The sequence below is a fragment of the Mercenaria mercenaria genome, chromosome 1 (genome assembly GCF_021730395.1).
Source record: "Mercenaria mercenaria strain notata chromosome 1, MADL_Memer_1, whole genome shotgun sequence".
Classification (NCBI taxonomy): Eukaryota; Metazoa; Mollusca; class Bivalvia; order Venerida; family Veneridae; genus Mercenaria; species Mercenaria mercenaria.
Window position 1 is genome coordinate 93,629,166 of NC_069361.1, and position 27,574 is coordinate 93,656,739.

At 38.3% G+C, this 27,574-nt stretch overlaps 1 protein-coding gene across 1 annotated transcript in view; it reads left to right on the top strand.

Moving 5' to 3' along the window:
- Positions 1 to 27,574, top strand: part of LOC123530115 (uncharacterized) — a 379,601-nt gene that overhangs the window by 231,433 nt on the left and 120,594 nt on the right. The window contains exons 10-25 of the mRNA XM_053517535.1: positions 9,267 to 9,380; positions 9,992 to 10,111; positions 10,419 to 10,526; positions 10,769 to 10,882; positions 11,129 to 11,242; positions 11,911 to 12,030; positions 12,271 to 12,366; positions 12,965 to 13,078; positions 15,259 to 15,378; positions 16,317 to 16,430; positions 18,978 to 19,073; positions 19,652 to 19,765; positions 23,663 to 23,782; positions 24,023 to 24,118; positions 24,717 to 24,830; positions 26,964 to 27,077. Of these exons, the coding sequence (XP_053373510.1) occupies positions 9,267 to 9,380; positions 9,992 to 10,111; positions 10,419 to 10,526; positions 10,769 to 10,882; positions 11,129 to 11,242; positions 11,911 to 12,030; positions 12,271 to 12,366; positions 12,965 to 13,078; positions 15,259 to 15,378; positions 16,317 to 16,430; positions 18,978 to 19,073; positions 19,652 to 19,765; positions 23,663 to 23,782; positions 24,023 to 24,118; positions 24,717 to 24,830; positions 26,964 to 27,077 (1,788 nt within the window). The remainder of the gene's footprint in view (positions 1 to 9,266; positions 9,381 to 9,991; positions 10,112 to 10,418; positions 10,527 to 10,768; positions 10,883 to 11,128; positions 11,243 to 11,910; positions 12,031 to 12,270; positions 12,367 to 12,964; positions 13,079 to 15,258; positions 15,379 to 16,316; positions 16,431 to 18,977; positions 19,074 to 19,651; positions 19,766 to 23,662; positions 23,783 to 24,022; positions 24,119 to 24,716; positions 24,831 to 26,963; positions 27,078 to 27,574) is intronic.

Sequence of the window (27,574 nt, forward strand, 5' to 3'; positions counted from 1 at the left end):
TCGGTCTGTATGTCCATAGGTCCATAGACCAATCAGTTTCCAGATGATAATTCAAGAACACTTTGGCCTAGGATCATGAAAGTTGATTGGGAGGTAGGTCATGACCAATAGATGACCCCTATTGATTTTGAGGGTGTAGGTTAAAGGTCAAGGTCACAGTGACCCGTAACAGACAAACGGTTTCCGGATGGTAACTCAAGAACGCTTGGGCCTAGGATCATGAAAGTCGACTGGGAGGTCGGTCATGACCAGCAGATGACTCCTATTGATTTTGAGGTCAGTGGGGCAAAGGTCAAGGTCACATTGACCTGGAACAGATAAACTGTTTACGGACGATAATTCAAGAATGCTTGGGCCTAGGATCATGAAAGTTGATAGGGAGGTTAGTCATGACCAGCAGATGACTGTATTGATTTTAAGGTCAGTAGGTCAGAGGTCAAGGTAACAGTGACTCGGAACAGTTAAACAGTTTCTGGACGATAACTCGAGAACACTTAGGCCTAGGATCATGGAAGTTGATAGGGAGGTTGGGGATGTCCAGCAGGTGACCCCTATTGATTTTGAGGTCAGTAGATCAAAGGTCACAGTGACCCAGAATAGTTAAACATTTTCAGGGTGATAACTCAAGCCCGCCCGCTTAGCTCAGTAGGGAGAGCGTTGGTCGACGGTTCGTGGGGTCACGCGTTCGATCCTCAGGCAGGGCGTGTGTTCTCTTTGACAATTTGATAAAAGACATTGTGTCTGAAATCCTTCGTTCTCCACCTCTGATAATTCATGTGGGGAAATTGGCAGTTACATGTGGAGAATAGGTTTGTACTGGTACAGAATCTAGGAACACTGATTAGTTTAACTGCCCGCCGTTACATGACTGAAATACTGTTGAAAAACGGCGTTAAACCTAAAACAAACAAAAACTGAAGAACGCTTGGGCCTGGGATCATGAAAGTTGATAGAAATGTTAATCATGACAGATGACCCCTATTGATTTTGAGGACAGTAGGTCATAGGTCAAGATCACAGTGACCCGTAATAGTTACACCGTTTCTGGATGATAACTTGAGAACGCTTGGGCCTAGAATCACAAAAGTTAAAAGAGAGGTTGGTCATGACCAGCAGATGACAGTAGTCCAAAGGTCAAGGTCTTATTAACACCCAGAACACTTAAATAATTTCCGGATGATAACTTGAGAACGTTTGGGCCTAGGATGTCGAAACTTGATAGGGAGGTTGATCATGACCAGCAGATGACCCCTATTTATTTTGAGGTCAGTAGGTCAAAGGTCAAGGTCACATTGACCCAGAACAGTAGAACTTTTGTGTACAGTGACCAAATACTTTCTGTTCTTTGTTCAATTACTGAATGCATCAAAGGGGCATTTCGTGTTCTACGAGCTCTTGTTCATTTTTGAAGGAATGGCAAAGAAATTTGGACCACATGTATAATGTTTGATACAGATTTCAATACTCATCTTGAATAGTCTTAATCGTGACCTACTGACGTACTGTCTTGTTTTTAAAGGTACAGTGTAGAAATTTGGACCACCAGTATAACTTTTGATATAGATTTCGATATTCATCTTTAATATCCTTAGTTTTGAAGCTACAGCAAAGAGATTTGGACCACCTATACAATTTTTGACACAGGTTTTAATACTCATCTTGAATAGTCTTAATTATGACCTACTGACCTACTTCCTTTTTAGCTCACCTGAGCCAAAGGCTCATTTTGTATAAAAAAAAACTTGCATGAGTCTTAATCATGATCTAAACTTGCTCACCTCTTATTTTTCGTCTGGCTCCACCCCCTAATTTTAAAGTTATGGCCCCTGAAATAGTAAAAAATGCACATTTTCACCTAATTACGTGCCAAGTTCAAAAAGTATTTGAAGTAAATTCATGAAACTTTGCATGAGTCTTTGTCATGATGTGACCTTGCATGCATGGCATTTTTCTTGAGATTTTAGAGCTAGTTACAGAATTACAGCCCTTGAAATAGCCAAAATAGCGTATTTTTGTTTGTGATGCTCATAGCTCAAAAAGTATATGGCCTAGAATAATGAATCCTATAATTATATAAAAAGTTTGTTGAGGCTACACCTCCTTAGGACTGCAAACATTTGCATTATTCGTCCATTCCACAGATAGAGGAGCAACTTGGACAGTAAAAATGTCCCCACATCTGATGTTCCCAAATATAATCAGATTTGTTTTTTAGCTCACCTGTCACAAAGTGACAAGGTGAGCTTTTGTGATCGCCCGTCGTCCGTCCGTCCGTTAGTCCGTAAACTTTTGCTTGTGACTACTCTAGAGGTCACATTTTTCATGGGGTCTTTATGAAAATTGGTCAGAATGTTTACCTTGATGATATCTAGGTCAAGTTTGAAAGTGGGTCACGTGCCATCAAAAACTAGGTCAGTAGGTCAAATAATAGAAAAACCTTGTGACCTCTCTAGAGGCCATATTTTTCATGGGATCTGTATGAAAGTTGGTCTGAATGTTCATCTTGATGATATCTAGATAATTCCGAAACTGGGTCACGTGCGGTCAAAAACTAGGTCAGTAGGTCTAAAAAAAGAAAAACCTTGTGACCTCTCTAGAGCCCATACTTTTGAATGGATCTTCATGAAAATTGGTCAGAATGTTCACCTTGATGATATCTAGGTCAAGTTTGAAACTGGGTCATGTGCCGACAAAAACTAGGTCAGTAGGTCAAATAATAAAAAACCTTGTGACCTCTCTAAAGGCCATATTTTTCATGGGATCTGTATGAAAGTTGGCCTGAATGTTCATCTTGATGATATCTAGGTCAAGTTTGAGACTGGGTCAACTGCGGTCAAAAACTTGGTCAGTAGATCTAAAAATAGAAAAACCTTGTGACCTCTCTAGAGGCCATACTTTTGAATGGATCTTCATGAAAATTGGTCAGAATGTTCACTTTGATGATATCTAGGTCAGATTTGAAACTGGGTCACATGCCGACAAAAACTAGGTCATTAAGTCAAATAATAGAAAAACCTTGTGACCTCTCTAGTGGCCATATTTTTATGGGATCTATATGAAAGTTGGTCTGAATGTTCATCTTGATGATATCTAGGTCAAGTTCAAAACTGGATCAACTGCAGTCTAAAACTAGGTCAGTAGGTCTAAAAATAGAAAAACCTTGTGACCTCTCTAGAGGCCATACTTTTATATGGATCTTCATGAAAATTGGTCAGAATGTTCACCTCGATGCTGTCTAGATCAAGTTTGAAACTGGGTCACATGCCGGCAAAAACTAGGTCATTAGGTCAAATAATAGAAAAACCTTGTGACCTCTCTAGAGGCCATATTTTTCAATGGATCTTCATGAAAATTGGTCAGAAATTTTATCTTGATGATATCTAGGTCTAGTTCAAAACTAGGTCACGAGCTCAAAAACTAGGTCACTATGTCAAATAGTAGAAAAAACAACATCATACTCAGTTCAAAACTGGGTCATTTGGGGACAGGTGAGCGATTCAGGACCATCATGGTCCTCTTGTTATTTAGTTGTTTCATGCCTTTGGAGTACACAAATCAAATCTTTTAGTTAACTATCGACAATTTTTCGTTATTTCATTGATTTTGCAAAGATAGCTGTGGATCAGCGACAGATACGTTACGTTGCGAATTTCCATTAAAAAAAATATTTTAATATAACACATAACAATATTTGTGTCTGTTATTTACCTGTTCAGACTAAATACTCTTTATAGTTTAATAAGAAATGAAGTTATTCATATATAATGATTGATGAAATAAATCAAATGGTATGGAAAGAAGAAAGTAATTTACACAAATATCAGTTGTCAAAAAACGCATTTATATTGGATTATGAAATAAGATCTATATCATCATGTAGATTAACGTACTTGAATTGATGAGGGAAACATACTATTTGAACAATATAACTATTGGTTCTTCGATATATACGGAAAAAAACAGCCTTTTTCCATACCTCATGTTTTTATTTCGATGTAAATGAGATGAGAAACCAAAATTTGTAATCCTCTTTGGCGCCATATAACCTATACTGTGTTGGTGCGCTGTAATTTAACCCAAATAAATAAATAAATAGTGAAAATTGTCTACCCATTTCGTATAAACGTATCCATTGCATTTTTGTACCCCCCCGACAACAAAGTTGTAAGGGGGGATATACTGGTTTCAGGTTGTCTGTCTGTCTGTCTGTCCGTCTGTCTGTCTGGCCGTCTGTCCGTAGACGCAATCTTGTGCGCACCATCTCTCCTTATCCCCTTGACAGAATTTAATGAAACTTCACACAAGTGATCAGTACCAACAGTAGTTGTGCATGGGGCATGTTAGGTTCTTTTTGTTTTTTTGTTACTTTACTATATACATAGACACAATCTTGTGCGCACCATCTCTCCTCATCCCCTTGACACAGTTTTATGAAACTTCACACAAGTGATCAGTACCAACAGTAGTTGTGCATGGGGCATGTTAGGTTCTTTTAGAAAAAAAATTGCAGAGTTATGGGACTTTGTTTTTTTGTTACTATACTATATACATAGACACAATCTTGTGCGCACCATCTCTCCTCATCCCCTTGACACAATTTAATGAAACTTCACACAAGTGATCAGTAACAACAGTAGTTGTGCATGGGGCATGTTAGGTTCTTTCAGCGACAAAAATTGCAGAGTTATGGGACTTTGTTTCTTGTTAACATACTATGTACATACAGTCTGCATATGCAATCTTGTGCGTGCCTAATCTACCCTTACACACAATTTAATGAAACTTCACACAAGTGATCAGTACAACCCTAGTTGTGCATGGTGCATGTTATATTCTTTTTGATAAATATTCTGCATAGTTATGGGACTTTGTTAACCAGGTTTTCACGAAAACCTGAGTTATTAGATTGGGGTATGTCGTTGGTCAGGCGGGCAGGCGGATGGGCGGTGGCGTCAAACTGGTGTTTCCGGTCAATAACTTTTGTTTCGGTAAAGATATTTGAATAAAACTTGGTATGTATGTAGCTTATATCAAGACAAAGGCTGGGATTGATTTTGGGGTTTCTGGGATCAAGGTCAAGGTCACTGTTACTTAAAATAGAAAAAGGGTTTCCGGTCAATAACTTAACTTAGGAATGAGCTATCATGATGAAACTTGGTGTATAGAAAACTTATATAAAGTTGTAGCTTGGGATTGATTTTGGGGTTTCTGGGATCAAGGTCAAGGTCATTGTTACTAAAAATAGGGTTAGGATTAGGGTTTAGGGTTAGGGTTAGGGTTGTGCTTTAAAGTGGTGCACTGTGATTCAGTATACTTTTTTATTCTTATGAAAAGTGTTGAAAACCTGGTTTCGTGGCATTGCCGCGTTTCTTGTTTTTTGTTACTATACTGTATACATACAGTCTATATACATACAGTCCACATAATTATGCAATCTTGTGTGCGTCAAATTGCAATATACTGTGTCAGTGCATGCGGGGGGTACATTCATCACCTTTAGTGATAGTTGTACCCCCCGACAACAAAGTTGTAAGGGGGGGTATACTGGTTTCAGGTTGTCTGTCTGTCTGTCTGGCCGTCTGTCCGTAGACGCAATCTTGTGCGCACCATCTCTCCTTATCCCCTTGACAGAATTTAATGAAACTTCACACAAATGATCAGTACCAACAGTAGTTGTGCATGGGGCATGTTAGGTTCTTTTAGAAAAAAAATTTGTAGAGTTATGGGACTTTGTTTTTTTGTTACTATACTATATGCATAGACACAATCTTGTGCGCACCATCTCTCCTCATCCCCTTGACACATTTAATGAAACTTCACACAAGTGATCAGTAACAACAGTAGTTGTGCATGGGGCATGTTAGGTTCTTTCAGCGACAAAAATTGCAGAGTTATGGGACTTTGTTTCTTGTTAACATACTATGTACATACAGTCTGCATATGCAATCTTGTGCGTGCCTAATCTACCAAACCCTTACACACAATTTAATGAAACTTAGCACAAGTGATCAGTACCAACCCTAGTTGTGCATGGTGCATGTTATATTCTTTTAGATAAATATTTTTGTTACTATACTGTATACATACAGTCTATATACATACAGTCCACATAATTATGCAATCTTGTTTGCGTCAAATTGCAATGTACTGTGTCAGTGCATGCGGGGGGTACATTCATCATCTTTAGTGATAGCTCTAGTTTAAATTGATAAATTGGCGTTACATATGCTTTATATTTCAAACATTTTGATATGATTCTATTTGTAAATAAAGAAATATAACACAAAATGTTAATGTTTTGTATAGAAAAACTTTAATTTGAACATCTAACTTAAAAAATTGAAATTGTAACGTATCTGTTTTATTCAATATTTATGAAGTCTTATTAACTTCAGATATCAATAATAAAACGCCATCAACTTTTTTCTAAAACTTTAAAGTTAAGGTGATGATTATTCAAACAATTCAAACATTTTTACACTTTTATAGCACAGTCGTATACCGTATCTGTTGTTTGTAAAACTAACGTATCTGTTTTTAGCTCACCAGAGCACAAAGTGCTCAGGGTGAGCTATTGTGATTGCTCACCGTGCGTGCGTCCGTCCACACTTTCCTTTAAACAACATCTCCTCCTAAACCAACAGGCCAATTTTGATGAAACTTCACAGGGATGTTCCTTGGATGGTTTTCTTTAAAAATTATTCAAAGAATTGAATTCCATGCAGAACTCTGGTTGCCATGGCAACAGAAAGGAAAAACTTTAAAAATCTTCTTCTCAAAAACCAGAAGCCCTAGAGCTTAGATATTTGGTGTGAAGCATTGCCTAGTGGACCTCTACCAAGTTTGTTCAAAATTGACCCCGCCCCAGGGGTCACTTGATTTTACATAGGAAAATCTTCAAATTTTTCTAAAAATAAACCAGAAGGCCTACAGCTTAGATATTTGACATGTAGCATTGCCTAATGGACCTCTACAAAATCTGTTCAAATCATGACCCCCCGGGGTCAAAATTGACCCCGGCCCAGGGGTCACTTGATTTTACATAGGAAAATCTTCAAATTTTTCTAAAAATAAACCAGAAGGCCTACAGCTTAGATATTTGACATGTAGCATTGCCTAATGGACCTCTACAAAATCTGTTCAAATCATGACCCCCCGGGGTCAAAATTGACCCCGGCCCAGGGGTCACTTGATTTTACATAGGAAAATCTTCAAAAAATTTCTAAAAATAAACCAGAAGGCCTAGATCTTAGATATTTGACGTGTAGCATTGCCTAGTAGACTTCTACAAAAAAATTCAAATCTGGACCCCCCAGGGTCAAATTTACCCAGCCCCAGGGGTTACTTGATTGTATATAGGGAAATCTTCATAAATTTGCTAAAAATAAACCAGAAGGCCTAGATCTTAGATATTTGATATGTTACATTGCCTAGTAGACTTCTACAAACTTTGTTCCATTCATGACCCCCGGGGTAAACTTGACCCAGCCCCAGGGGTTACTTGATTGTACATCAGAAAATCTTCCAAAACAATTCTAAAAATCATCAGTTTGACATTTGAAACATGTAGCTCATATTACTCAAGTGAAAAATATGAAATCTGGACTGAAAGTTAAATACTTTAACTCGGATACAAAGTTATACACGTGTTCTACTACACTGTCCAGTAACATTTCTAGATAAATGCAATATAAGTGCATGCTGAATGAAACACATCGTAACGTATCTGTTAAAAACAAATTGAAATACGGTGGTTGTTGGTCATCATCTTATTTTATTTTCTACAGTTTGTTTATTTCGTTAATAAACAAATATTTTTTTGATAATCATATCATTAAACATTCAAACTGACAACAGTCGTTCCAGAACATACATTACGCACCTGAGTATTTGAAGTGAATAGATGATGTTACGTATCTGTTGTCCAAATTGCCGACACAAAAAGTACATGGTCAATATACAAATGATTGACACATATTGAAAAAGGCGATGTTTTGTTCAAAATGTATCTCATTAACTAATCATTTGAGCATAACAGTTTAGTAATTGTCCCGATATTTAAATTTCAGTACCATGCAATTTAATTTAACCCTAGATCGCTGACATAGATTTTTGCTCTAATGTGCATGTGTTAAACGTCTGATTTCGAAAATAAGTTATCTCTAGTGGACATTTCAGTGCGAATTACGACAGGTATAAAACATGCCTCCTTCATTTTGAAAGCAAAATAGTGATACTACCAAAAAGTATAAAAAGTTGAACTGTGCCGACATATTTAAAATTGGAGTTGCGCCTCTATCTGTAGAATGGACATATTGCCCCTTATTTTTGACAAATGTTCCAGTGGGGGCACACCCTTTGTCCTTACAGACACATTCTAGCTCAGTACTGACAATAGAAAAGATAGTTTCATCATTATTAACCTCGGAATCCCATCAAATTTACGGATTGGAAAACTTGGTAGGAGCGCTAAATTGTAGACTTTGTTCTCATGCATGAATGTTTTCAAAAGATATACATAGCAAGTTTAAGTTTATTGTGTTATCAAAATATTGCTTGAAATATTCACATTTATATTTTGAAAATGTTTGTTTTGTTGGGTTTAACGTCGCACAATCGTAATTAATGTCATATCGTGACTTTCCAGCTTTGTTGAGGGAAGAAGACTCTGGGTGTACCTCCGTGCATCATTTCATCACAGACAGGCACCTGGGTAGAACCACGACCTTCCGTTAGCCAGCTGGCTGGCTTCCTCACATGAATAATTCAGTGCCCGAGCGGGACTTGATTTGAAGTCAGCGGCCTTAACCACTTGACCAACGGAGGCTCAGATTTTTGGAAAAACATAAGAAATGTTGCATTTTAAGGCATTTCAAACTGCCACTAGATGATCCCCTTGCTGTGTGTGTGGGGTGGGGGGGGGTCAAGAGGTTAAAGGACACAGTGACATTGGTATTGAAACCAGTAATTTATGATCTTCGACTGGAAAATGCTTTGCCCTACTATAAACAAGCTTCATAGAATAATTATTTATGGTCAGAAAATGACCCCTGTCAAATGGTAGCATACTTGAGACTGCAACTTACACACACAGTTACCTCTGACATAGCACCAATGAAGACATATGTGTTTTTCAAAACAGCTCTTCTTAAAAAAGGACACTGTGGCAAGACACAGGACTGTCAAAACAAACTGCACTATTGTTAAACTTGTCAAATCCGGTGGTAAGCTCTATTGTCTGCTGACAACTGCTGTTAATTTTGTAGGCCCAAGTTTACGCGTCGCCATCAACTCCAATGGGTCTGCACCATCTAGCCAGCCAGTTATGGGAAACAGCACAGTTGAAAGAAGATCTAGCACAGGCAGTCAAAATAGCCAAAGTATGTTTATGTTCTGCATGTCGTTTAAAACATTGTGGTATTCAGTCAAGAACAGTTCCTGAATGCTAACTCAAATTCTCAGCACCATCAAAAGCTGGCCAGCAATTACTGTAAGGTAACTGTAAAATCAGAAGTCACTAACTCCCCAGTGACTGTTGACCATACTGCACTTTTGTTAAATTTTGTCAAATCCAATGGTAATATCTGTTGTCTGCTGACAACTATTGTTAATTTTGTAAGCACAAATGCACCAGTTGACATCAACAGGAGTGAGCCTGCACCATCTAGCCAGCCAATTAGGAGAATCAAGTCAAATGAAAGAAGAACTAGCACAGGCAGCCACAATAGCCAAAGTAAGAGTAAATTCTACATTTCATTTTAAACATTGTGGTATTCAGTCCAGCACAGTTCCTGAAAGCTAATTGCATGGGCCATCACGCAATTCTCAGTGCCATCAAAAGCTGGACAGCAATTACAGTAAGGTAACCCTTAAATCAAAAGTCACAATCAATAAATTCCAAGTGACTGTCAAAACAAATTGCACTATATTAAATTTGTCAAATCAAGTGGTAAGCTGTATTGTCTGTTGACAACTGTTGTTAATTTTGTAGGCACAAGTGCACCAGTTGACATCAACAGGAGTGAACCTGCACCACCTAGCCAGCCAGTTAAGGGAATCAAGTCAAATGAAAGAAGAACTAGCGAAGGCAGCAAAAATAGCCATAGTAAGAGTATGTTCCAGATTTCGTTTTAATCATTGTTGTATTCAGTCCAGCACGGTTCTGAAAGCTAATTCCAATGTTAGCCTGCACCATCTAGCCAGTCAGTTAGGGAAAATTCAAATGAAAGAATATCTAGAATAGGCAGTGCTCAGCACCATCAAAAGCTGGACAGTAGTTACAGAAAAGTGAAACTAAAATCAGAAGTCACATAAATAATGAATCACAAGCAACTGTCAAACAGACTGTAATATTGTTAAATTTGTCAAATCCAATAGTAAGCCCAATTGCCTGCTGACAACTGTTGTTAATTTTGTAGGCACAAGTGCACCAGTTGACAACAGGAGTGAGCCTGTACCATCTAGCCAGCCAGTTAGGGGAATGAAGTCAAATGAAAGAACTAGCACAGGCAGCCAAAATAACCAAAGTAAGAGTAATTTCTATATTTTTAAAACATTATGGTATTCAGTCCAGTACAGTTCTTGAAAGCTAACTGCTTGGCCCATCACTTAAATCTCGGCACCATGAAAAGCTGGGCAGCAATTACAGTAAGGTAACCCTAAAATTAAAAGTCACAATCAATCAATTCCAAGTGACTGAAACAAACTGCACTGTATTAAATTTGTCAAATCCAATGGTAAGCTTGCTGGTAATTTGTTAATTTTGTAGGCACAAGTGCATGTGCTGATATCCACTCTAGTAAACCTGCACCATGTAGCCAGTCAGTTAGGGAAAACAACTCAAATGAAAGAATATCTAGCATAGTCAGTCAAAATAGCCAAAGTAAGTATAATACTCTGCATTTTGTTAGAAACATTGTGGAATTCAGTCAAGCACAGTTTCTGAAAGCTAATTCAGTTCTCAGCATCATCAAATGCTGGACAGCAGTTACAGCATGGTGACACTAAAATCAAAAGTCACATGATTAATGAATCCCAAGCAACTGTCAAACAGACCACACTATTGTTAAATTTATTTAATCCAGTGATAAGCTCTGTTGATTGCTGACAATTTTTGTTAATTTTGTAGGCACAAGTGCATGTGCTGACATCAACTCTAGTGAACCTGTACCATCTAGGCAGTCAGTTAGGGAAAACAACTCAAGTGAATTAATATCTAGCATAGGCTGTCAAAATAGCGAAAGTAAGTATATGTTCTGCATTTCGTTTAAAACATTGTGTTGTTCAGTGCAGCACAGTTTTGAAAGCTTATTCAAATGCTCAGCACCATCAAAAGCTGGAGGTACTGCCTCAGTAGCCTAGAGGTAGAGTGCCGGCTTAGTATTGGAGGTCGTTGGCTCGCTCTCTGCCCATGCCATGCCAGAGATAGGAAAAAACGGTACTAGTAGCATCCTTGCATGGCGTTCAGCATTAAAAGATAAGTCTAGTACTGGTCAGCCTGGTTTCAGTGTAATGTGACTGGGTGGGGGTATCATGACACGTGTCTACGTTGTGATATTCCAGTAATGCAGCACTATAAAGTTGGCCATTGCGCTCACTGCTACAAGTAAACACCAAATATATGAATGAAAAAATGTTGAAAAAAATATTAAACCCAAATAAAAAAAAAAAGCTGGAGAGCAGTTATAGAAAGTTAACTCTAAATTAAAAGTCACATAATAACAGACCACACTATTGTTAAACTTAACAATGAACCGAAACTAGTTGATCTATAAATAAATTCAGTTACAACCTATCTGGTGTTCAGGCGTGTTGTACCTCTACTTTATTTATTCTTAGTTGTATTGTTAAACTTGTCAAATCCACTAATAAGCTCTATTGACTGCTGACAACTGTTTTTTAATTTTGTAGGCACAAGTGCACCAGTTGACATCAAATCTAGTGACCCTGCAACATCTAGCCAGACAGTTCGGGAAAACATTTCAAATGAAAGAATATCTAGCACAGGCAGTCAAAATAGCCAAAGTGAGGGTATGTTCAGCATTTTGTTAAAAACATTGTAGTTATCAGCTCACTACAGTTCCAGAAAGCTAATTCCTATGCCCAGCACCATCAAAAGCTAGACAGCAGTTACGGTAATGTGACCCTAAAATCAAAAGCCACATAATTAACAAATCCCAAACATCTATCAAACAGACCTTACTATTGTTATATTAACCAAATCTAGAGATAAGCTCTATTGCCTGCTGACAATTATTGTTAATTTTGTAGACACAAATTCACGCATTGACATCAACTCTAGTGAGCATGCACCATCTAACAAGCCAGTTAGGGAAAACAACTGGAATGAAAGGATATCTAGCACAGGTAGTCAAAATAGCTGTAGTAAGAGTATGTTCCATTTTTCGTTAATAATCATTGTGGTATTCAGTTCAGCACAGTTCTGAAAGCTAATTTCAATGCTCGGCACCATGAAATACTGGACATACCGCCTTGGTAGCCTAGTGGTAGAGCATCTGCTTTGATTATGGGAGGTTGTGGATTAGCTCTCTGGCCACATCATACCAATGAAGTGACAAAATGGTACTAGTAGCAGGCTTGCTTGGCACTTAGCATTAAGAAGATAACTCTAGGATTGGTCAGCCCGGTGTCAGTGTAATGTGACTGGTCAGGGTATCATGTTACATGTCTACGTTATGATATTCTAATAAGACAGCACTATAAAGTTGGCCATTGCGCTCACTGCTACAAGAAGACACCAAATATATGGCTGAAAAAATGTTGAAATTGACATTAAACTCGAACACAGACACACAAAAGCAGGAGAGCAATTACAGTTACTTAATTCTAAAATCAAAAGTCAAATAACAAATCCCAAGTTACTGTCAGACAGACCATATTATTGTAAAATTTGTCAAATCTAGTGGTTAGCTCTATTGTCAACTGATAACTGTTAATTTTGTAGGCACAAGTGCACCAGTTGATATCGGCTGTAGTGGCCCTGTTCGATCTGGTCAGCCAGTTGTGGGAAACAGCTCAAAAGAAAGAAGATCTAGCACAGGCAGTCAAAATAGTCAAAGTAAATATATGTTTTGTATTTCATTAAAAACATTGTGGTATTCAGTTCAGTACAGTTCCTAAAAGCTAATTCCAATTCTCAACATCATCAAATGCTGGACAGCAGTTACAGTATGGTGACACTAAATTCAAAAGTGATATAATTAATAAATCCCAAGCAACTGTCAAACAGACCACACTAGTGTTAAATTTATCAAATCCTGTGATAAGCTCTTTTGCCTGCTGTAAACTGTTGTTAGCTCACCTGTCATGTAGTGACAGGGTGACCTTTTGTGATCGCCCTTCGTCCGTCGTCAGTCGTCCGTCCACAATTTCTTGTCTGCACGATACTGGTTTCATTTATGATTTTATTTTAACCAAACTTGCACACAACTTGTATCACCATAAGATCTTGGTTCCTTTCTTGAACTGGCCAGATCCCTTTAAGGGCTCCAGAGTTATGGCCCCTGAAAGGGCCAAAATTAGCTATTTTGACCTTTTCTGCACAATAGCAGCTTTATTTCTGATTTAATTTTTACCAAACTTGCACACAACTTGTATCACCATAAGATCTTGGTTCCTTTCTTGAACTGGCCAGATCCCATAATGGGTTCCAGAGTTATGGCCCCTGAAATAGCCAAAATTAGCTATTTTGACCTTGTCTGCACAATAGCAGCTTTATTAATGATTTCATTTTTACCAAACTTGCACACAACTTGTATCACCATAAGATCTTGGTTCCTTTCTTGTACTGGCAAGATCCCATGATGGGTTCCAGAGTTATGGCCCCTGAAAGGGCCAAAATTAGCTATTTTGACCTTGTCTGCACAATAGCAGCTTTATTAATGATTTGACTTTTACCAAACTTGCACACAATTTGTATCTTCATAAGATCTTGGTTCCTTTCTTGAACTGGCCAGATCCCATGATGAATTCTAGAGTTATGGCCCCTGAAAGGGCCAAAATTAGCTATTTTGACCTTGTCTGCACAATAGCAGCTTCATTTATGATTTGAATTTAATCAGACTTGCACAAAACTTGTGTCATCATAAGATTTCGGTCCTTTCTTGAACCGGCCAGATCCCATAATGGGTTTCAGAGTTATGGCCCCTGAAAGGGCCAAAATTAGCTATTTTGACCTTATCTGCGCAATAGCAGCTTCATTAATGATTTGACTTTTACCAAACTTGCACACAATTTGTATCTCCATAAGATCTTGGTTCCTTTCTTGAACTGGCCAGATCCCATGATGAATTCCAGAGTTATGGCCCCTGAAAGGGCCAAAATTAGCTATTTTGACCTTGTCTGCACAATAGCAGCTTCATTTATGATTTGAATTTAATCAGACTTGCACAAAACTTGTGTCACCATAAGATCTCGGTTCCTTTCTTGAACCGGCCAGATCCCATAATGGGTTTCAGAGTTATGGCCCCTGAAAGGGCCAAAATTAGCTATTTTGACCTTGTCTGCGCAATAGCAGCTTCATTTATGATTTGATTTAAACCAAACTTGCACACAAATTGTATCACCACAAGACCTTGATCGTTTCTTGAACTGGCCAGATTCCATTATGGGTTTGCTCTGCATTTGCCTTGCATTGCAGTGCTCTTGTTTTTATTTGGCAGATTCTTCTTTATTTTTGTTTTAATTACTTCCCTTTTATGTTACTATAAATAGCTTATTTAGTAACTTTTTTATTATTGGCCGTAGGGAAAAACTGAGACCACTTTCCTGTGGTACAACATGGATGGTGCCTCCAATTTATAGGTGTATTTTGACATATCTGTACCTTTAAGAAAATTTCAACTATATTTTGTCATGATTCTTTTGATTGATCTTGATTATGATTTTTTGACCTTCTTGTCCTTAAGTGCAATGATGACAGGTGAGCGATATAGGGCCATTATGGCCCTCTTGTTAATTTTATAGGCACAAGTGTTCATGCTGACATCTACTCAAGCTGGCCTGCACCATCTAGCCAGTCAGTTAGCGAAAACTCAAATGAAAGAATATCTAGCATAGGCAGTGCTCGTGCTAACGCCATCACAAGCTGGACAGCAGTAACAGTAAAGTGATACTAAAATCAGAAGTCACATAATTAATGAATCACAAGCAACTGTCAAACAGACATTTAATATTGTTAAACTTGTCAATCCACTAATAAGCTCTATTGACTGCTGACAACTGTTTTTAATTTTGTAGGCACAAGTGCACCAGTTGACATCAAAACTAGTGACCCTGCAACATCTAGCCAGACAGTTCGGGAAAACATTTCAAATGAAAGAATATCTAGCACAGGCAGTCAAAATAGCCAAAGTGAGGGTATGTTCAGCATTTTGTTAAAAACATTGTAGTTATCAGCTCACTAAAAGTTCCAGAAAGCTAATTCCTATGCCCAGCACCATCAAAAGCTAGACAGCAGTTACGGTAATGTGACCCTAAAATCAAAAGCCACATAATTAACAAATCCCAAACATCTAAACAAACAGACCTTACTGTTGTTATATTAACCAAATTTTAGAGATAAGCTCTATTTCCTGCTGACAATTATTGTTAATTTTGTAGACCACAAATTCACGCATTGACATCAACTCTAGTGAGCATGCACCATCTAACAAGCCAGTTAGGGAAAACAACTGGAATGAAAGGATATCTAGCACAGGTAGTCAAAATAGCTGTAGTAAGAGTATGTTCCGTTTTTCGTTAATAATCATTGTGGTATTCAGTTCAGCACAGTTCTGAAAGCTAATTTCAATGTTCGGCACCATGAAATACTGGACATACCGCCTTGGTAGCCTAGTGGTAGAGCATCTGCTTTGATTATGGGAGGTTGTGGATTAGCTCTCTGGCCACATCATACCAATGAAGTGACAAAATGGTACTAGTAGCAGGCTTGCTTGGCACTTAGCATTAAGAAGATAACTCTAGGATTGGTCAGCCCGGTGTCAGTGTAATGTGACTGGTCAGGGTATCATGTTACATGTCTACGTTATGATATTCTAATAAGACAGCACTATAAAGTTGGCCATTGCGCTCACTGCTACAAGAAGACACCAAATATATGGCTGAAAAAATGTTGAAATTGACATTAAACTCGAACACAGACACACAAAAGCAGGAGAGCAATTACAGTTACTTAATTCTAAAATCAAAAGTCACATAACAAATCCCAAGTTACTGTCAGACAGACCATATTATTGTAAAATTTGTCAAATCTAGTGGTTAGCTCTATTGTCAACTGATAACTGTTAATTTTGTAGGCACAAGTGCACCAGTTGATATCGGCTGTAGTGGCCCTGTTCGATCTGGCCAGCCAGTTGTGGGAAACAGCTCAAAAGAAAGAAGATCTAGCACAGGCAGTCAAAATAGTCAAAGTAAATATATGTTTTGTATTTCATTAAAAACATTGTGGTATTCAGTTCAGTACAGTTCCTAAAAGCTAATTCCAAATTTCTCAACATCATAAAATGCTGGACAGCATTTTACAGTATGGTGACACTAAATTCAAAAGTGATATAATTAATAAATCCCAAGCAACTGTCAACAGACCACACTAGTGTTAAATTTATCAAATCCTGTGATAAGCTCTTTTGCCTGCTGTAAACTGTTGTTAGCTCACCTGTCACGTAGTGACAGGGTGACCTTTTGTGATCGCCCTTCGTCCGTCGTCAGTCGTCCGTCCACAATTTCTTGTCTGCACGATACTGGTTTCATTTATGATTTTATTTTAACCAAACTTGCACACAACTTGTATCACCATAAGATCTTGGTTCCTTTCTTGAACTGGCCAGATCCCTTTAAGGGCTCCAGTTTATGGCCCCTGAAAGGGCCAAAATTAGCTATTTTGACCTTTTCTGGCAAAATAGCAGCTTTATTTCTGATTTAATTTTTACCAAACTTGCACACAACTTGTATCACCATAAGATCTTGGGTTTCCCTTTTCTTGAACTGGCCAGATCCCATAATGGGTTCCAGAGTTATGCCCCTGAAATAGCCAAAATTAGCTATTTTGACCTTGTCTGCACAATAGCACTTTATTAATGATTTCATTTTAACCAAACTTGCACACAACTTGTATCACCATAAGATCTTGGTTCCTTTCTTTTACTGGCAAGATCCCATGATGGGTTCCAGAGTTAGGGCCCCCTGAAAGGGCCAAAATTAGCTATTTTGACCTTGTCTGCACAATAGCAGCTTTATTAATGATTTGACTTTTACCAAACTGCACACAATTTGTATCTTCATAAGATCTTGGTTCCTTTCTTGAACTGGCCAGATCCCATGATGAATTCTAGAGTTATGGCCCCTGAAAGGGCCAAAATTAGCTATTTTGACCTTGTCTGCACAATAGCAGCTTCATTTATGATTTGAATTTAATCAGACTTGCACAAAACTTGTGTCACCATAAGATCTCGGTCCTTTCTTGAACCGGCCAGATCCCATAATGGGTTTCAGAGTTATGGCCCCTGAAAGGGCCAAAATTAGCTATTTTGACCTTATCTGCGCAATAGCAGCTTCATTAATGATTTGACTTTTACCAAACTTGCACACAATTTGTATCTCCATAAGATCTTGGTTCCTTTCTTGAACTGGCCAGATCCCATGATGAATTCTAGAGTTATGGCCCCTGAAAGGGCCAAAATTAGCTATTTTGACCTTGTCTGCACAATAGCAGCTTCATTTATGATTTGAATTTAATCAGACTTGCACAAAACTTGTGTCACCATAAGATCTCGGTTCCTTTCTTGAACCGGCCAGATCCCATAATGGGTTTCAGAGTTATGGCCCCTGAAAGGGCCAAAATTAGCTATTTTGACCTTGTCTGCGCAATAGCAGCTTCATTTATGATTTGATTTAAACCAAACTTGCACACAAATTGTATCACCACAAGACCTTGATCGTTTCTTGAACTGGCCAGATTCCATTATGGGTTTGCTCTGCATTTGCCTTGCATTGCAGTGCTCTTGTTTTTATTTGGCAGATTCTTCTTTATTTTTGTTTTAATTACTTCCCTTTTATGTTACTATAAATAGCTTATTTAGTAACTTTTTTATTTATTGGCCGTAGGGAAAAACTGAGACCACTTTCCTGTGGTACAACATGGATGGTGCCTCCAATTTATAGGTGTATTTTGACATATCTGTACCTTTAAGAAAATTTCAACTATATTTTGTCATGATTCTTTTGATTGATCTTGATTATGATTTTTTGACCTTCTTGTCCTTAAGTGCAATGATGACAGGTGAGCGATATAGGGCCATTATGGCCCTCTTGTTAATTTTATAGGCACAAGTGTTCATGCTGACATCTACTCAAGCTGGCCTGCACCATCTAGCCAGTCAGTTAGCGAAAACTCAAATGAAAGAATATCTAGCATAGGCAGTGCTCGTGCTAACGCCATCACAAGCTGGACAGCAGTAACAGTAAAGTGATACTAAAATCAGAAGTCACATAATTAATGAATCACAAGCAACTGTCAAACAGACTTTAATATTGTTAAACTTGTCAAATCCACTAATAAGCTCTATTGACTGCTGACAACTGTTTTTTAATTTTGTAGGCACAAGTGCACCAGTTGACATCAAATCTAGTGACCCTGCAACATCTAGCCAGACAGTTCGGGAAAACATTTCAAATGAAAGAATATCTAGCACAGCAGTCAAAATAGCCAAAGTGAGGGTATGTTCAGCATTTTGTTAAAACATTGTAGTTATCAGCTCACTACAGTTCCAGAAAGCTAATTCCTATGCCCAGCACCATCAAAAGCTAGACAAACATTACGGTAATGTGACCCTAAAATCAAAAGCCACATAATTAAAAAAATCCCAAACATCTATCAAACAGACCTTACTATTGTTATATAAAACCCAAAACTAGAGATAAGCTCTATTGCCTGCTGACAATTATTGTTAATTTTGTAGACACAAATTCACGCATTGACATCAACTCTAGTGAGCATGCACCATCTAACAAGCCAGTTAGGGAAAACAACTGGAATGAAAGGATATCTAGCACAGGTAGTCAAAATAGCTGTAGTAAGAGTATGTTCCGTTTTTCGTTAATAATCATTGTGGTATTCAGTTCAGCACAGTTCTGAAAGCTAATTTCAATGTTCGGCACCATGAAATACTGGACATACCGCCTTGGTAGCCTAGTGGTAGAGCGTCTGCTTTGATTGTGGGAGGTTGTGGATTACCAATGAAGTGACAAAATGGTACTAGTAGCAGCCTTGCTTGGCACTTAGCATTAAGAAGATAACTCTAGGACTGGTCAGCCCAGTGTCAGTGTAATGTGACTGGTCAGGGTATCATGTTACATGTCTATGTATGATATTCTAATAAGACAGCACTATAAAGTTGGCCATTGCGCTCACTGCTACAAGAAGACACCAAATATATGGCTGAAAAAATGTTGAAATTGACATTAAACTCGAACACAGACACACAAAAGCAGGAGAGCAATTACAGTTACTTAATTCTAAAATCAAAAGTCACATAACAAATCCCCAAATTACTGTCAACAGACCATATTATTGTAAAATTTGTCAAATCTAGTGGTTAGCTCTATTGTCAACTGATAACTGTTAATTTTGTAGGCACAAGTGCACCAGTTGATATCAGCTCTAGTGACCCTGTTCGATCTGGCCAGCCAGTTGTGGGAAACAGCTCAAAAGAAAGAAGATCTAGCACAGGCAGTCAAAATAGTCAAAGTAAATATATGTTTTGTATTTCATTAAAAACATTGTGGTATTCAGTTCAGCACAGTTCCTAAAAGCTAATTCCAATTCTCAACATCATCAAATGCTGGACAGCAGTTACAGTATGGTGACACTAAATTCAAAAGTGATATAATTAATAAATCCCAAGCAACTGTCAAACAGACCACACTAGTGTTAAATTTATCAAATCCTGTGATAAGCTCTTTTGCCTGCTGTAAACTGTTGTTAGCTCACCTGTCAAGTAGTGACAGGGTGAGCTTTTGTGATCGCCCTTCGTCGTCATTCGTCCGTCCACAATTTCTTGTCTGCACGATAGTGGTTTCATTTATGATTTTATTTTAACCAAACTTGCACACAACTTGTATCACCATAAGATCTTGATTCTTTTCTTGAACTGGCCAGATCCCTTTAAGGGCTCCAGAGTTATGGCCCCTGAAAGGGCCAAAATTAGCTATTTTGACCTTTTCTGCACAATAGCAGCTTTATTTCTGATTTAATTTTTACCAAACTTGCACACAACTTGTATCACCATAAGATCTTGGTTCCTTTCTTGAACTGGCCAGATCCCATAATGGGTTCCAGAGTTATGGCCCCTGAAATAGCCAAAATTAGCTATTTTGACCTTGTCTGCACAATAGCAGCTTTATTAATGATTTCATTTTTACCAAACTTGCACACAACTTGTATCACCATAAGATCTTGGTTCCTTTCTTGTACTGGCAAGATCCCATGATGGGTTCCAGAGTTAAGGCCCCTGAAAGGGCCAAAATTACCTATTTTGACCTTGTCTGCACAATAGCAGCTTTATTAATGATTTCATTTTTACCAAACTTACACACAACTTGTATCACCATAAGATCTCGGTTCCTTTCTTGAACTGGCAAGATCCCATGATGGGTTCCAGAGTTATGGCCCCTGAAAGGGCCAAAATTAACTATTTTGACCTTGTCTGCACAATAGCAGCTTTATTAATGATTTGACTTTTACCAAACTTGCACACAATTTGTATCTCCATAAGATCTTGATTCCTTTCTTGAACTGGCCAGATCCCTTGATGAATTCCAGAGTTATGGCCCCTGAAAGGGCCAAAATTAGCTATTTTGACCTTCTCTGCACAATAGCAGCTTCATTTATGATTTGAATTTAATCAGACTTGCACAAAACTTGTGTCACCATAAGATCTCGGTTCCTTTCTTGAACTGACCAGATCCCATAATGGGTTTCAGAGTTATGGCCCCTGAAAGGGCCAAAATTAGCTATTTTGACCTTGTCTGCGCTATAGCAGCTTCATTTATGATTTGATTTAAACCAAACTTGCACACAAATTGTATCACCACAAGATCTTGATCATTTCTTGAACTGGCCAGATTCCATTATGGGTTTCAGAGTTATGGCCCCTGAAAGGGCCAGAATTAGCTATTTTGACCTTGTCTGCACAATAGCAGCTTCCTTTATGATTTGAATTTAATCAAACTTGCAAAAAAACTTGTGTCACCATAAGATCTTGGTTCCTTTCTTGAACTGGCCAGATTCCATAATGGGTTCCAGAGTTATGGCCCCTGAAAGGGCCAAAATTAGCTGTTTTGACTTTGTCTGCACAATAGCAGCTTCATTTATGATTTGATTTTAACCAAACTTGCACACAACTTGTATCACCATAAGATCCCGATTCTTTTTTATACGCCCTAAGGGACGTATTATGTTATCGCCTCCGTGTCCATCTGTCTGTCTGTCTGTTGGTTAGCAATTTCCCTGCCACTCTGTGACTCTTGAACCCCTTGAAGGATTTCAAAGAAACCTGACACAAATGTTCACCTCATCGAAACGATGTGCAGAGCGAATGTTTCGGATGGCTCACTTCAAGGTCAGGGTCATAATTAGGGGTCAAACGTCATATGACTTTGTTTTGTGTGTATATTGCTCTGCATTTGCCTTGTATTGCAGTGCTCTTGTTTTTATTTGGCAGATTCTTCTTTATTTTTGTTTTAATTACTTCCCTTTTATGTTACTATCAATAGCTTATTTAGTAACTTTTTTATTATTGGCCGTAGGGAAAAACCGAGACCACTTTCCTGTGGTACAACATGGATGGTACCTCCAATTTTTAGGTGTATTTTGACATATCTGTACCTTTAAGAAAATTTCAACTATATTTTGTAATGATTCTTTTGATTGATCTTGATTATGATTTTTTGACCTTCTTGTCCTTAAGTGCATGATGACAGGTGAGCGATATAGGGCCATTATGGCCCTCTTGTTAATTTTATAGGCACAAGTGTTCAAGCTGGCCTGCACCATCTAGCCAGTCAGTTAGCGAAAACTCAAATGAAAGAATATCTAGCATAGGCAGTGCTCGTGCTAACGCCATCACAAGCTGGACAGCAGTAACAGTAAAGTGATACTAAAATCAGATGTCACATAATTAATGAATCACAAGCAACTGTCAAACAGACTTTAATATTGTTAAACTTGTCAAATCCACTAATAAGCTCTATTGACTGCTGACAGCTGTTTTTAGCTCACCTGTCACATAGTGACAAGGTGAGCTTTTGTGATCACCCTTCGTCCGTCGTCCGTCCGTCCGTCCGTCAACAATTTCTTGTCTGCACGATAGTGGTTTCATTTATGATTTTATTTTAACCAAACTTTCACACAACTTGTATCACCAGAAGATCTCGGTTCCTTTCTTGAACTGGCCAGATCCCATTATGGGTTCCAGAGTTATGGCCCTTAATAGGGCCAAAAATTAGCTATTTTGAGCTTGTCTGCACAATAGCAGCTTTATTTATGATTTGATTTTTACCAAACTTGCACAGAACTTGTATCACCATAAGGTCTTGGTTCCTTTCTGGAACTGGCCAGATTCCATTATGGCTTCCAGAGTTACGGCCCCTGAAGGAGTCAAAATTAGCTATTTTGACCTTGTCTGCACAATAGCAGCTTCATTTATGATTTGATTTTAACCAAACTTGCACAAAACTTGTGTCACCATAAGATCTTGGTTCCCTTCTTGAACCGGCCAGATCCCATAATTGGTTCCAGAGTTATGGCCCCTGATAGGGCTGGAATTAGCTATTTTGACCTTGTCTGCATGATAGCAGCTTCATTTATGATTTGAATTTAATCAAACTTGCACAAAACTTGTGTCACCAAAAGGTCTTGGTTCCATTGTTGAACCGGCCAGATCCCATAATGGGTTCCAGAGTTATGGCCCCTGAAAAGGGCCAAAATTGGCTATTTTGACCTTGTCTGCACAATAGCAGCTTCATTTATGATTTGATTTTAACCAAACTTGCACACAACCTGTAACACCATAGGATCTCGATTCTTTTTATACGCCCGCAGGAACGTATTATGTTATCGCCTCGGTGTCCATCTGTCTGTCTGTGTGTTGGTTAGCAATTTCCCTTCCGCTCTGTAACTCTTGAACCCCTTGATGGATTTCAGAGAAACCTGACACAAATGTTCACTCATTGAAAGGATGTGCAGAGCGCATGTTTCGGATGGCTAAATTCAATGTCAATGTCACACTTAGGGGTCAAAGGTCATATGACTTTGTTTTATGTGAATATTGCTCTGCATTTGCATTGCATTGCAGTGCTCTTGTTTTTATTTGGCAGATCCTTCTTTTGTTCGCTTACAATATTTTTTTTATTACTTCCCTTTTATGTTACTATAAATAGCTTATTTAGTAACTTTTTTATTATTGGCCGTAGGGAAAAACTAAGACCACTTTTCTGTGGTACAACATGGATGGTACCTCCAATTTTTAGGTGTATTTTGACATATCTGTACCTTGTAAGAATTTTTTCTTTTTGTTTTGGTTAAAGCAATGGTACTCAGGTGAGCGATATAGGGCCATCATGGCCCTCTTGTTTAATTTTATAGGCACAAGTGCACCAGTTGACATCAAATCTAGTGACCCTGCAACATCTAGCCAGACAGATCGGGAAAACATTTCAAATGAAAGAATATCTAGCACAGGCAGTCAAAATAGCCAGAGTGAGGGTATATTCAGCATTTTGTTAAAAACATTGTAGTTATCAGCTCACTACAGTTCCAGAAAGCTAATTCCTATGCCCAGCACCATCAAAAGCTAGACAGCAGTTACGGTAATGTGACCCTAAAATCAAAAGCCACATAATTAACAAATCCCAAACATCTATCAAACAGACCTTACTATTGTTATATTAACCAAATCTAGAGATAAGCTCTATTGCCTGCTGACAATTATTGTTAATTTTGTAGACACAAATTCACGCATTGACATCAACTCTAGTGAGCATGCACCATCTAACAAGCCAGTTAGGGAAAACAACTGGAATGAAAGGATATCTAGCACAGGTAGTCAAAATAGCTGTAGTAAGAGTATGTTCCGTTTTTCGTTAATAATCATTGTGGTATTCAGTTCAGCACAGTTCTGAAAGCTAATTTCAATGCTCGGCACCATGAAATACTGGACATACCGCCTTGGTAGCCTAGTGGTAGAGCATCTGCTTTCATTGTGGGAGGTTGTGGATTAGCTCTCTGGCCACATCATACCAATGAAGTGACAAAATGGTACTAGTAGCAGCCTTGCTTGGCACTTAGCATTAAGAAGATAACTCTAGGATTGGTCAGCCCGGTGTCAGTGTAATGTGACTGGTCAGGGTATCATGTTACATGTCTACGTTATGATATTCTAATAAGACAGCACTATAAAGTTGGCCATTGCGCTCACTGCTACAAGTAGACACCAAATATATGGCTGAAAAAATGTTGAAATTGACATTAAACTCGAACACAGACACACAAAAGCAGGAGAGCAATTACAGTTACTTAATTCTAAAATCAAAAGTCACATAACAAATCCCAAGTTACTGTCAGACAGACCATATTATTGTAAAATTTGTCAAATCTAGTGGTTAGCTCTATTGTCAACTGACAACTGTTAATTTTGCAGGCACAAGTGCACCAGTTGATATCAGCTCTAGTGACCCTGTTCGATCTGGCCAGCCAGTTGTGGGAAACAGCTCAAAAGAAAGAAGATCTAGGACAGGCAGTCAAGATAGTCAAAGTAAATATATGTTCTGTATTTCATTAAAAACATTGTGGTATTCAGTTCAGCACAGTTCCTAAAAGCTAATTCCAATTCTCAACATCATCAAATGCTGGACAGCAGTTACAGTATGGTGACACTAAATTCAAAAGTGATATAATTAATAAATCCCAAGCAACTGTCAAACAAACCACACTAGTGTTAAATTTATCAAATCCTGTGATAAGCTCTTTTGCCTGCTGTAAACTGTTGTTAGCTCACCTGTCACGTAGTGACAGGGTGAGCTTTTGTGATCGCCCTTCGTCTGTCGTCATTGGTATGAACTGGCCAGATCCCCTTAAGGGCTCCAGAGTTATGGCCCCTGAAAGGGCCAAAATTAGCTATTTTGACCTTGTCTGCACAATAGCAGCTTTATTTCTGATTTAATTTTTACCAAACTTACACACAACTTGTATCACCATAAGATCTTGGTTCCTTTCTTGAACTGGCCATATCCCATGATGGGTTCCAGAGTTATGGCCCCTGAAAGGGCCAAAATTACCTATTTTGACCTTGTCTGCACAATAGCAGCTTTATAAATGATTTGACTTTTACCAAACTTGCACACAATTTGTATCTCCATAAGATCTTGGTTCCTTTCTTGAACTGGCCAGATCCCATGATGAATTCCAGAGTTATGGCCCCTGAAAGGGCCAAAATTAGCTATTTTGACCTTATCTGCACAATAGCAGCTTCATTTATGATTTGAATTTAATCAGACTTGCACAAAACTTGTGTCACCATAAGATCTCGGTTCCTTTCTTGAACCGGCCAGATCCCATAATGGGTTTTAGAGTTAAGGCCCCTGAAAGGGCCAAAATTAGCTATTTTGACCTTGTCTGCGCAATAGCAGCTTCATTTATGATTTGATTTAAACCAAACTTGCACACAAATTGTATCACTACAAGATCTTGATCGTTTCTTGAACTGGCCAGATTCCAGTATGGGTTCCAGAGTTATGGCCCCTGAAAGGGGTCAAAATTAGCTATTTTGACCTTGTCTGCACAATAGCAGCTTCATTTATGATTTGAATTTAATCAAACTTGCAAAAAAACTTGTGTCACCATAAGATCTTGGTTCCTTGCTTGAACTGGTCAGATCCCATAATGGGTTCCAGAGTTATGGCCCCTGAAAGGGCCAAAATTAGCTGTTTTGACTTTGTCTGCACAATAGCAGCTTCATTTATGATTTGATTTTAACCAAACTTGCACACAACTTGTATCACCATAAGATCCTGATTCTTTTTTATACGCCCTAAGGGACGTATTATGTTATCGCCTCCGTGTCCATCTGTCTGTCTGTCTGTTGGTTAGCAATTTCCCTGCCACTCTGTGACTCTTGAACCCCTTGAAGGATTTCAAAGAAACCTGACACAAATGTTCACCTCATCGAAACGATGTGCAGAGCGAATGTTTCGGATGGCTCACTTCAAGGTCAGGGTCATAATTAGGGGTCAAACGTCATATGACTTTGTTTTGTGTGTATATTGCTCTGCATTTGCCTTGCATTGCAGTGCTCTTGTTTTTATTTGGCAGATTCTTCTTTATTTTTGTTTTAATTACTTCCCTTTTATGTTACTATAAATAGCTTATTTAGTAACATTTTTATTATTGGCCGTAGGGAAAAACTGAGACCACTTTCCTGTGGTACAACATGGATGGTACCTCCAATTTATAGGTGTATTTTGACATATTTGTACCTTTAAGAAAATTTCAACTATATTTTGTCATGATTCTTTTGATTGATCTTGATTATGATTTTTTGACCTTCTTGTCCTTAAGTGCAATGATGACAGGTGAGCGATATAGGGCCATTATGGCCGTCTTGTTAATTTTATAGGCACAAGTGTTCATGCTGACATCTACTCAAGCTGGCCTGCACCATCTAGCCAGTCAGTTAGCGAAAACTCAAATGAAAGAATATCTAGCATAGGCAGTGCTCGTGCTAACGCCATCACAAGCTGGACAGCAGTTACAGTAAAGTGATACTAAAATCAGAAGTCACATAATTAATGAATCACAAGCAACTGTCAAACAGACTTTAATATTGTTAAATTTGTCAAATCCAGTAGTAAGCTCTATTGCCTTTTGACAACTGTTGTTAATTTTTAAGGCACAAGTGCACCAGTTGACATCAACAGGAGTGAGCCTGCACCATCTAGCCAGCCTGTTAGGGGAATCAGGTCAAATGAAAGAAGAACTAGCACAGGCAGCCAAAATAGCCAGAGTAAGAGTAAATTCTACATTTCATTTAAAACATTGTGCTATTCAGTCCAGCACAGTTCCTGAAAGCTAATTGCTTGGCCCATCACGCAATTCTCTGTACCATAAAAGCTGGGTAGCAATTACAGTAAAGTAACTCTAGAATAAAAAATCACTATCAATAAATCCCAAGTGACAGTCAAAACAAACTGCACTATATTAAATTTGTTAAATCCATTGGTAAGCTCTATTGCCTGCTGACAACTTGTTAGTTCACCTGTCACATAGTGACAAGGTGAGCTTTTGTGATCGCACAGCGTCCGTCGTCCGTGCGTGCGTGCGTAAACTTTTGCTTGTGACCACTCTAGAGGTCACATTTTTTGTTGGATCTTTATGAAAGTTGGTCAGATTGTTCATCTTGATGATATCTAGGTCAAGTTCGAAACTGGGTCACGTGCCGTCAAAAACTAGGTCAGTAGGTCTAAAAATAGAAAAACCTTGTGACCTCTCTAGAGGCCATAT